We start from the raw sequence: 10,055 nt of genomic DNA on the forward strand, positions 1-10,055 counted from the left end.
GTAGTTGATGGTTGGACGCACGTCAGTGACACTATATGGACCATATATTGATACGCGAATACATCGATATTTTCAAATTTGTTGTAACACAAGTAATAGTTTTTCATTACGTCAATTAACGCACGCAATTGTCTTCTACCCAAAAGATAGTTTTTATATATATTTTTTATTATTGCATAATTTTATTTATGAAAAAGGAAAGAAATATTATTATAAAACAGAAAAATTCATACGAGAAATGAAAAACAATTGAAATCTATCAGTTTTGCTAAGGTGTAAAATATGTCAAACTAGTTTTGACAAACATATTCCATTTGATTTTTTTTTTTAATTTAATGTCAGAAGTAGTATCCAGACTTTTAACATTTCAGAAAAAGTGTTTAAAATTGAAAAACTTTATTTTTTCATTATGTGTAGAAAAGTACAAAACATGTTGTTACATTAATATGTGAGTTACTCAGACAATAAATTGATTCATTGCAAATCGACTCTGTGTTTTGTAAAGTAAAAAAGTTATTAATATCCCATTTCTGACAGTTCTTTTTTCTGAACGCATGTTCAGAAAAATGGCCATATAATTACATTATACGTCTATTTCGCAAAACATGTGTAAGAAAAAGAGATAAATATATTTGTTATGTATAAGGTTTGTCATTTTTCAAGATACATATTTAAAGTAGAAAAAAATTTTTTAGGTTATGTAGTCTTGTAACTTTTTCTTAACAAGTAGATAGTAAGGAGATCTTTTTAAGGAAAAAATTTTTATACTTTTTTTTGGTAATGTATTAAATTTTTAAGAAATTATCATATATTTTCAATTTATCTCTTCGTTAAAACGGTTTTAACGTGTTGAAAGTGTTATTAATTGAGAAAAAAAATACAAACTTGCGCGCCCATTTATAGTGAATTTATTTTCTAAATCTTGTTTACTACATAAAAATTAATCTGTGCTGTGTTGAGTAAACATATGTATATGTGTGTATGTACATATTTATGCACATTGTGATAAATGCACATAATATCCTTGACCTTGTATCAATTTGTTTAACTGCTTCTCAATGAGAAATCCTTATTAAATAGTTGCTAAGAAAACTAAAATTCATTAGCAAGAAATTATTGAAATTTTTAAATTTAAAAAAAAAAACCAAGAGTTTTTTGCATTAATTATGTGTTTTTTAATGTTAATAGGGAAATAAAAAATCAAATTTTATAGAAACCTATTTTATTTATAGTGTACATTTAAAAATATCGGCAGTTGTTTCAAAGCATTCTCTAAAATCAAAATCGCATAATCCTAAAGAATATTTTGGATTTGGTGCTTTAAAATAATGCAACCCTCTTCCTATTTTGATGATAAAACCAGTATTTAATCTGAAACGAGAAAAATATTTGTGTATATATTAATGTAAAATCTAAAAATTAGTGAAACGAAGAAGGTTTACATACATTATTTCGCGGTCATGAAGTGTTTCAGAAAACTCAATTGCCAATGTAATACCTTTGGACAATAAACTATTTTGAATTGCTTCCAAATTTTTTTTTTGATCCGACATTGGTTTTGGATCTGTTTTAGTGGTTAATTTTACATATTTTAGATTTCTACATTTTTTAACACAAAGTTCTAAAAAAATGATCAAATTCTGGAACTAAATTGAACAAATAAGGAAAATTCCAATAAAACAAAAAAGGAAAAAAAAGACCTGATAATGTTCCCTTAAATACGTTTCAGCAATTTCTATTTCTTTCACGTCATTAGTTAAATATTTTCCAAATAAACTTTTGTAGCTGTGACCTGTTGCACCCTCCATAATAAGTATTCTTTCAACTAGTTCTCCCCTTGTACAATTTCTTTGAATAGATTTTTTTAAATGTTCTGCACGGTTAATGTATTCCTCAATTTTTGCTTTAAAATGCTGCTTTTTAGCTTCATCTTTCTCAGCTAATTATTTTTTTATGAAAAAAGTTTCCATGTATACATTAATGATTTTTATAGTAAATTTTTACCTTTTGCTAAATCATTTAGTATTTGAATTCCATCAAAATATAAATTAAATGCTTCTAAACGTCTGCCCGCTTTATCAAATTCACAAGCTTTTATTAAAATTTCACGTGCATTCATAATATGAGCTAATAAATATATGTGTTCATATATTTTGAATTTTTTTTGGAAGATTTTGTGTAAATTTAATTAGGAAAATTGTTTATTTTTTGCTGATATGCGAGTTTTTGAGATATTTTTTCTATAACCAAAAATATAAATAACTTTAGTATTAAAAAAACATCCTTAATCTTTCGAAATACTTCTTGTTGGTCAACCGCTTAAAACATAATTTCTTTTTTTTTTTTTATTTTGCCAGGCATAGATATCAAAATTTTGTTTATTTACATTTGAAAAAAGAAAAACTAAGTAATCATAATTTAAAACGTCAAATTTGGAATAATCCTATACACAATGTAGTAAACGTCAATTATATGTGCGCAAAAAAGAGATAAATATATATTTTTGCAGAATTTTTGAACGCGCACTCAAAATATGAAATGGCGTTTAAGTTAAAAGGGTGAATTTTTAAAAGTATTAAATTTAATGTCAAGCGCGCGTCTGTTTAAAAGTTTTATTCAATAATTATTTAGAATAAAATAGTTTAAATTAAGAATATTATTAGTGTCTTAAATAAAAAATTATTATAAGCTGTTTGCTGATAACAAAACTAGATGCTATAGTTCCATGTTTAAATGCATTTCTGCATTTATGAAATTAGCATTTTGATTAAGTTGTCTAGATTCTACAATTTTAATTTTACATTAAATATGTGCAAATCAAGGAATAATTATCAAGATATTTATTTTAATAGACTTTTAAATAATTACATCCAGAATACTTAAGAGTTGAAATTACTTTTCTTTTATTAACAATTATATACAGTGAAATTGAATTCTTCAAACTTTGCAATTGTGTGGTGTAAGACTACAGATGCAAGCAGACGAAATTATTGATTTTTATCTACATATTGAGTAATAATAGCTATAACAAATTTTTTGCATATTGCAATTTGTTGTTTATTTATTTATGAATTTTACCTTATAAAAAAACTAATTACTAAATCAGAAATTGGAGATATTTGCAAACATTAATATTTATGTTCATGTTTTAAAAAAAAAGAAAAAAAGTTTTGATACTTAAGTGAAACTGTAAACGTGAAATCAATTTGTTGCATTGATATAAGTTTAATCAAATCAACAATTTTTTATAACGAGCTAAAGATTAATAAAGCAAAACCTATCGAATTGCTTAATATATAAATTTTTTTTACTTGGAGAGGTTAGTCTAATTTGCAAAACTGGAAATTTCACAGGAACAGTTGCAAAAACTGCAACAAATGCAGTTTCAGCAACAATTTACTGCAGTTCAAGTGAAGCAAGAATCACCAAATCATAATCAAATGACAAATGCTAACACTATGACGGCAGACATTAAGTATCCAATAGTAGATCAAAGTCAAAACCAAATTCAACAAATGCATATAATAGAAGGACCGCCAATTAGTCCACATCATGGTTCCAATAACTCTAACATTGGGAATCACACGACAACTATTAGTACAATGTCTCCATTACAAGCAATCCAAACGGATCCAAATGAGTGGGGAGGTACTGGGCGATTGCAACTCTTGCAACCATCTTTATCAAATCAAGCTTATCTTCAACATTTAGCATACCCACCAGTTTTAATGCCTGGCAACATAATACATACTGGACTAAGCCAGCAGCCTATTCAAATAATTACAGCTGGTAAGCCCATAACAGGAAATACATCTCAAATGATAACCACTCAAAATAAACCTATGATTAGCGGTAATACTGCAAATATAAGCGGTTCTTATACTATACCAGGAATACCATCGTCACAATCACAAGCTCTAGTTTTTAGTCCAGTAAATGTGATAGGATCCCAACAACAACAACAAAATATATTATCAAATATATCTGGACAAGCAAATAGCAATAAAAATACTCAGCAAGATTTGCAAAAAAATATCCAAAATCAAAAGGTTGTTCAGAAACTTAATACTTCGACAATATCAAATGTTCAAAATATGAATACTAATCAAAATACAAATATCCAAACAAGCCAACAGTGTGTTCAGGTATCGCAAGCAATGCCAACGGCCCAAGTCATAAATCCGTTGCCACAACAAACCACGCAGCAATCGATGCAAATTCCGTGGAGCGTTCAGCCATTTTGGGCTACTGGAATTCAACCTCAAACACTGTCAATTCCAAATCAATTTATTATAAGAGGAACTCAACCGGATGGCACGCCAGGTATGTTTTTACAACCAGCAGCTCCAAATCAAACTATTCAAACTCAGCAGACAAATCATCAAAATATTACAATGTCGTGTACAGTTCCTCAAGCTGCTACGCAAATGAGACCACAAATTGATAACTTAAATAGTAAACCTAGAGCCCCATTAATTTTACCACAAAACGCTATATCTAATAAGCCCGCTAGTAACGTTTCAACACAGACTGCGCAAAACCAAAATTTATTAACTCAAAAATCAATCAAAAAGACTAAACAGCATATAGTTCGCCCAGCATTATCAAATATTAAGCCGGATGTCACATCTCATTTAAAGGCAACAGTTCAGCAACAAAATTTGCAACAGCAGTCTATGCAACAAGTTGTGACATCGATGGGAAATAAAATGGTCGTTGTTAGTACTGGAGGTCCTGTACTTCAAAGTGGTATAAATACACAAAATAATTTTAGTGCGACTGATAAGTCTCAACAAATTCAGCAGCATATTAAACAACAAGCAATAATGCAACAACAGCAGCTTATTTTGCAACAGAATTCAAATCAACAAATTCAGTTGCAACAACCGATTTCGGCAAATCAATTTAATTCACAGCCACAAATTCAAACGCAACAAAATTCGATTCAAAATAATTCAAATACTTACGTTACACAATCGCCGCAAATTCAAAATAATGTTTGCATACAGTCGCAACATCAGCAACAACAGCGCGAAATACAAATCCAACAGCAACATCAGCAACAACAACATCAACAACAGCAACAGTCGGCCAACATATTGAATCAGATATTTGTTGCAACACAGCAGCAATCTGCACAAAATTCGACTAATAAGATTTTATCGAATTTAGAAAAACAAATTTGTATTAATACGTCGCATTCAAATGCTACTGCAAACATGCCAATAGCCATATCTTCTTCAGTAAGTATAACTCCTCAAACGAACTTTATTACTTCACTGCCAACGAATTCAATAACCAGTAGTGCAACAACCACACCAGTTGTAACAGTTGCTTCTATTACCAATGTACAAGTCTCTGACGCAATTTCATCACAAGATCAAAATACAAATTTAAAAGTAAATAATCTTAAATATAGTGACATAAGTGAAATATCTGAAATATCGGGAAGTCAGGCTGTTGATTCAATTATAGAATCTAAAAAGTCAAATGAAATTGTCTCTGAAAGCTTAGAGGAAACAATTAAGTTGGTAAAAGATAACAAAAATGAAGAAAATAAAATTCATGCTAATTCTAATAAAGAAAATTTAGAAGAAAATACTGATAATAAATGTACTACTTCAGATGTTATTTCACATTCAACTGAATCATCTACAATAAAACATAATTTGGATGAAAATTTATTAAAACCATCTTTAAATTTAAAAGGTTTACCAAAAAGTGATAGAGAACTACCAAAAGCTATGATAAAACCTAATGTTTTAACACATGTTATTGAAGGATTTGTAATTCAAGAAGGTAAAGAACCATTTTCTGTTGCAAGAACACGATATTCTGAAAGAGATACCGTTGAAGAACCACCATCAAAGAAAATGAATTTAGATGATAATTTAACAAATGATTCAAAATCTCATAATAATGATGAATGCTCAACATGTGGTAGTACTAAAAAATGTATTTGTATATCATCGAATGCAAATATTTTATCCGATGGTAAAATTCAATCAGAATGTAATAATGATTTAGATGGTAAATGTTATAATGATGAAAAGCATAATAAAGACGATCTAATAAAGAATATCAATATAACTAATACTATTGGTGAAAGTTCAAAATTATTTGATTCAACTGAAAATATTACTAATAATAATAACAATAATAATAACAATAATAATAATAATACTAGTAATAATAACAACAGTAACAATAATAATTCAAATAATAATAACATCAATAATAGCAATAACAATAGTTCGTCAAACAATCAAGATGAAAGTCCATTAAAACGATGGACAATAAATGATGTTTGTGATTTTATTAAAAATTTACCAGGTTTTGGTGACTATGCTGAGGAATTTGCAAATCAAGAAATTGATGGTCCTGCATTATTATTACTTAATGAAAATCATTTGGTAAATACAATGGGTATGAAATTAGGTCCTGCATTGAAAATTGTTGCTAAAATTGAATCAATAAAAGACGGTCAAAATGAAAAAGAAAATTAAAATTTTAATAATTAAGAGATGACGTTAAATTAAAGAAATAATTACAATTAAAAAAAAAATTTTAAATAAATAATAAAATAAAATTAGAATTAGAGTTTTATAATTACAAATTATTGATACAAAATTTAATTTTTAAATTGATTTCAATTTTGTTCTAAGAATTTTTAGTTTTTTTAATTTTGTTATATTTATAATATAATTGTCGAAATATTCGCCATAATTTAATTAATTGTAGTTTGGCATAATATTGAATTACATATAGTTTTTTTTAAGACAATTATAAAAAAAAATAATTTTCTAAAAAATAAATTCGACTTTAATTAACTTTAATAATTTTGTAATAAGTTTTTTTTTTACAGTAATGACTATCTTATAAAAATAGAAAGTAATATAGTGTAATAGATGAGAACATTAGGGTAGATTTTTATTGGTAATTAAAATAGTAAAAAGTAAATTGAAAAAAAAAAAAAAAACAAATCGACTATTTTTTTTTCTTCTAGATTTAATCCTTTTCTATATTAGACATTAGAAAAACGAAAACTTATTATAGTTAAACATATTAAATTAAGAAACTAAATTACAAAAATAAGCAAATTAATTAAGGATATTTTTTTGGCTCATATACTTTTTATGAAATTTAAATATAAATAGATTTTAAATGAAACCGTGGAAAAAAACCAACAAGTAAAATGAAATTAAGAAAAAAAAAAGTAAAAATAAAATGTATTTTATTGTTTAAATAAAATTAATTGTAATAAAATATTTTGCAATTTTATTTATCATCAATCCTAGCTTTTAATTTTAGCTTGTGTAAACAAAACTAATATAAATTTTTTATTATTTTTTTACATTCATATTGTTTTAATTGAGATTTTTATAGTATTGGAAAGTGGAAAAATTGTAAACAAATCTACATTAGACCTAAAGGAAACAAAATTATTTATTTTTGTACTTTAATTGTTATTAAATTTGGTTTTTACGACGAAAATTAAGTGAAGAATTTTAAGACTTGCTTTAAATTTTTTTTTTACATAAATTTTCTATATTTTTTTTTTTAATAATATTGATAATTTTATTCTATCAACTATTTAAAAGATCACTTTTGGTGCTTTAAGTTTTTTATAAGATTGAAAGGGACTGAAAGATTAAAAATTTTCTTAACGGAGTAAGAATATAATTTTCCATATTTTTTTTTTTGGTAAATGATTAAAAATTTGTGATTTAATTTAGAAATTTCAAACAATTAAGGTCTTCGATAATTCGGATATGCATTTGAATTTCTTAAATTTAAATCTTAAAAATCTTATTTAATTTATATTTAAATTATATACCATTTTATCTGGCAAAATCAAGAAATATTTTAACATCATTAAAATATTTATAAATATTTCATATAGTTACTTAATTGTATACAAAAGGTACTATAAAAATAATTTTTCTTTCGGTTTGGAGAACTGATTGTGCTGTTTTTTTTACAAAAATTTCATTAATTAACTATATTCTTATTATAAATTATAATTTGTGGAAAAGTAAATTTTTGCAAATACATAGTACCTTACTTCTCCACAAATTATAATTTATAATAGAAGAAAAATAATAGCTATTTAAATTTTAATGTTATAGAGAATTAATATAAATGAAACTACGGGTTTATAAAATATATGGTAAGTATTTTTTTTTTTGAAATATGGAAGTTATCACTATATTTATTGAACTGTATTGATAGTTTTAGAATATATTTGTATTTTTTGTGTGTTTCACTAATAATATTTTTGTTCCGTTTTACTTGATATTTACCTTTTTAAATTTTATTTATATTTTCTATATGAATATGATGTAGGTGTCTATCATTTCTTGTTCATGATATGATATTTTTTCAAAAATCTGGAAGGGGTTGTGATTGTTTGTTAATACAATTTAATGATAAACTTGAAATAAAAAATTAAACTTGATGATTTAATATTTAACTGTCGTACTAAATTAATAAATTCCAGTTTTAAATTATATTTTTCTTTTCATTTTTTCCAACAGAATTTTAATATTTTTTCATTTTCTATTTTTTTTATTTCATTTAGAATTTCTATATGCGACAAATCTAAATGGTCTTAATGTATGATCGGGATAATTGGATTCAGAAATAAGAAACGAAATCATTCTGGTGTCCTAATATAAGAAGATTCTTTTATTTTATTATTTTTTTTTTGTTTTTTTATTTTTGTTAAATTTTTTTTTTAGTTTTTTTATTGTTATTTTCATTGAACGAAAAATTTACAAAAATAGACGCTAAAAAAAAAAAAAAATGGGTCGATCATATTCACCTTCTGTGTCATCAAAAAGACAAAAAGAACGTAGCGAAAGAAAGAAACGTCGTGAAAGACGTTCACGTGAAAGAGAATTAATTGAACGTAAATCAACAAGAAAAACAACACGTGGTGGTGGTGGTGGTACCAGCAGTAATATAGATATTGAACGTGATGAACGTTCTAAGAGAAGCCGTAGTCGTAGTCGTGACGATAGATTAAGAAGACGTTCAAGTAGATCAAGATCACGTTCAAGAGATCAACGTGACCAACCATCAACATCATCATCATATCATCATCATCATGGTAGTAGTAGCGGTGGTGGTAGTAGATCGTCAAAATCACATCATCGTACAGATTTTTGTGAGGCTGATTTTGCTGGTAAAACACCCGAAGAAATTGAATTAATGAAAACTATGGGTTTTTGTAATTTTGATACTACAAAAAATAAAAAAGTTGAAGGTAATGATGTTGGTGAAGTTCATGTTATATTAAAACGTAAATATCGTCAATATATGAATCGTAAAGGTGGTTTTAATAGGCCATTAGATTTTGTCGCATAATTTTGTCGGAGTCATACAAAAATTACCAAAAAAGAAATTATTATATTTTTCTCGTAAAATTTGAACTTATTTTGGAACGAAATTCATTTAATTAGAAAATTTATTTATTAGAAAATTTTATTTTAAATTTTAATAGAAAAGAGAAGAAATTAATCTTTTTTAAAAAAAGATCAATCTTCTATCTAATTTTTATCTAATAATTTTTTTACGTATTGAGACATGAAGAAAAACAAAAAAAAATCATATATTTAGAATAAGATCAGGATAAAATCATTAAATCATAAGAGTTATCATTTAAGTGAAGATACTTATTTAGCATATTATCATAATTAAATATATAATTTTATAGTATAATTGTGATCGGAATTTCGGTTCAGTGATTTAAATTAATTGTTTAATATTATAGTTTTATAAATTTTATTTAAATACTTTATTAGAATTCTTAAAATTTTCCTTAAATTTATCATTGATGGAATCGCATTAAATTTTTAAATTTCTAAAAATGATTACTAAATATAATTTATAAATTCTGCTACGATTAAAGAGGATGCTATAAATATATTATAATTTTATATTTAAAAATAAGATAATATGCTAAAAATTTGATACACATTATTATATACACATTAATTATAAATATATATATATATATATATATTTATAAACTTATATATGTAATTATAAAA

General features: G+C 25.4%; 3 protein-coding genes across 3 annotated transcripts; 2 read left to right on the forward strand and 1 right to left on the reverse strand.

Annotated features, from left to right (window-relative positions):
* The first annotated feature begins 716 nt into the window (after positions 1-716).
* LOC129609069 (U4/U6.U5 small nuclear ribonucleoprotein 27 kDa protein) lies at positions 717-9,604 on the forward strand. Its single transcript, XM_055520930.1, has 2 exons — positions 717-777; positions 8,582-9,604. The coding sequence occupies exon 2, from the start codon at positions 8,806-8,808 to the stop codon at positions 9,367-9,369; it is 564 nt and encodes a 187-aa protein (XP_055376905.1). The 5' UTR covers positions 717-777; positions 8,582-8,805; the 3' UTR covers positions 9,370-9,604.
* On the reverse strand, positions 1,161-2,425 carry LOC129609068 (MIT domain-containing protein 1-like). The gene is made up of 5 exons (XM_055520928.1): positions 2,302-2,425; positions 2,005-2,240; positions 1,701-1,939; positions 1,447-1,646; positions 1,161-1,371 (listed from the first exon to the last, which is right to left on the reverse strand). Exons 2-5 carry the CDS (start codon positions 2,117-2,119, stop codon positions 1,227-1,229), a joined length of 699 nt encoding a protein of 232 aa, XP_055376903.1. The 5' UTR covers positions 2,120-2,240; positions 2,302-2,425; the 3' UTR covers positions 1,161-1,226.
* Positions 2,510-7,120, forward strand: LOC129609067 (polyhomeotic-proximal chromatin protein-like). Its single transcript, XM_055520927.1, has one exon. The coding sequence runs from the start codon at positions 3,378-3,380 to the stop codon at positions 6,504-6,506; it is 3,129 nt and encodes a 1,042-aa protein (XP_055376902.1). The 5' UTR covers positions 2,510-3,377; the 3' UTR covers positions 6,507-7,120.
* Positions 9,605-10,055: the final 451 nt, after the last annotated feature.

This window comes from Condylostylus longicornis, unplaced genomic scaffold, assembly GCF_029603195.1.
Source record: "Condylostylus longicornis isolate FDR11 unplaced genomic scaffold, ASM2960319v2 ptg000038l, whole genome shotgun sequence".
In the NCBI taxonomy this organism is placed as follows: domain Eukaryota; kingdom Metazoa; phylum Arthropoda; class Insecta; order Diptera; family Dolichopodidae; genus Condylostylus; species Condylostylus longicornis.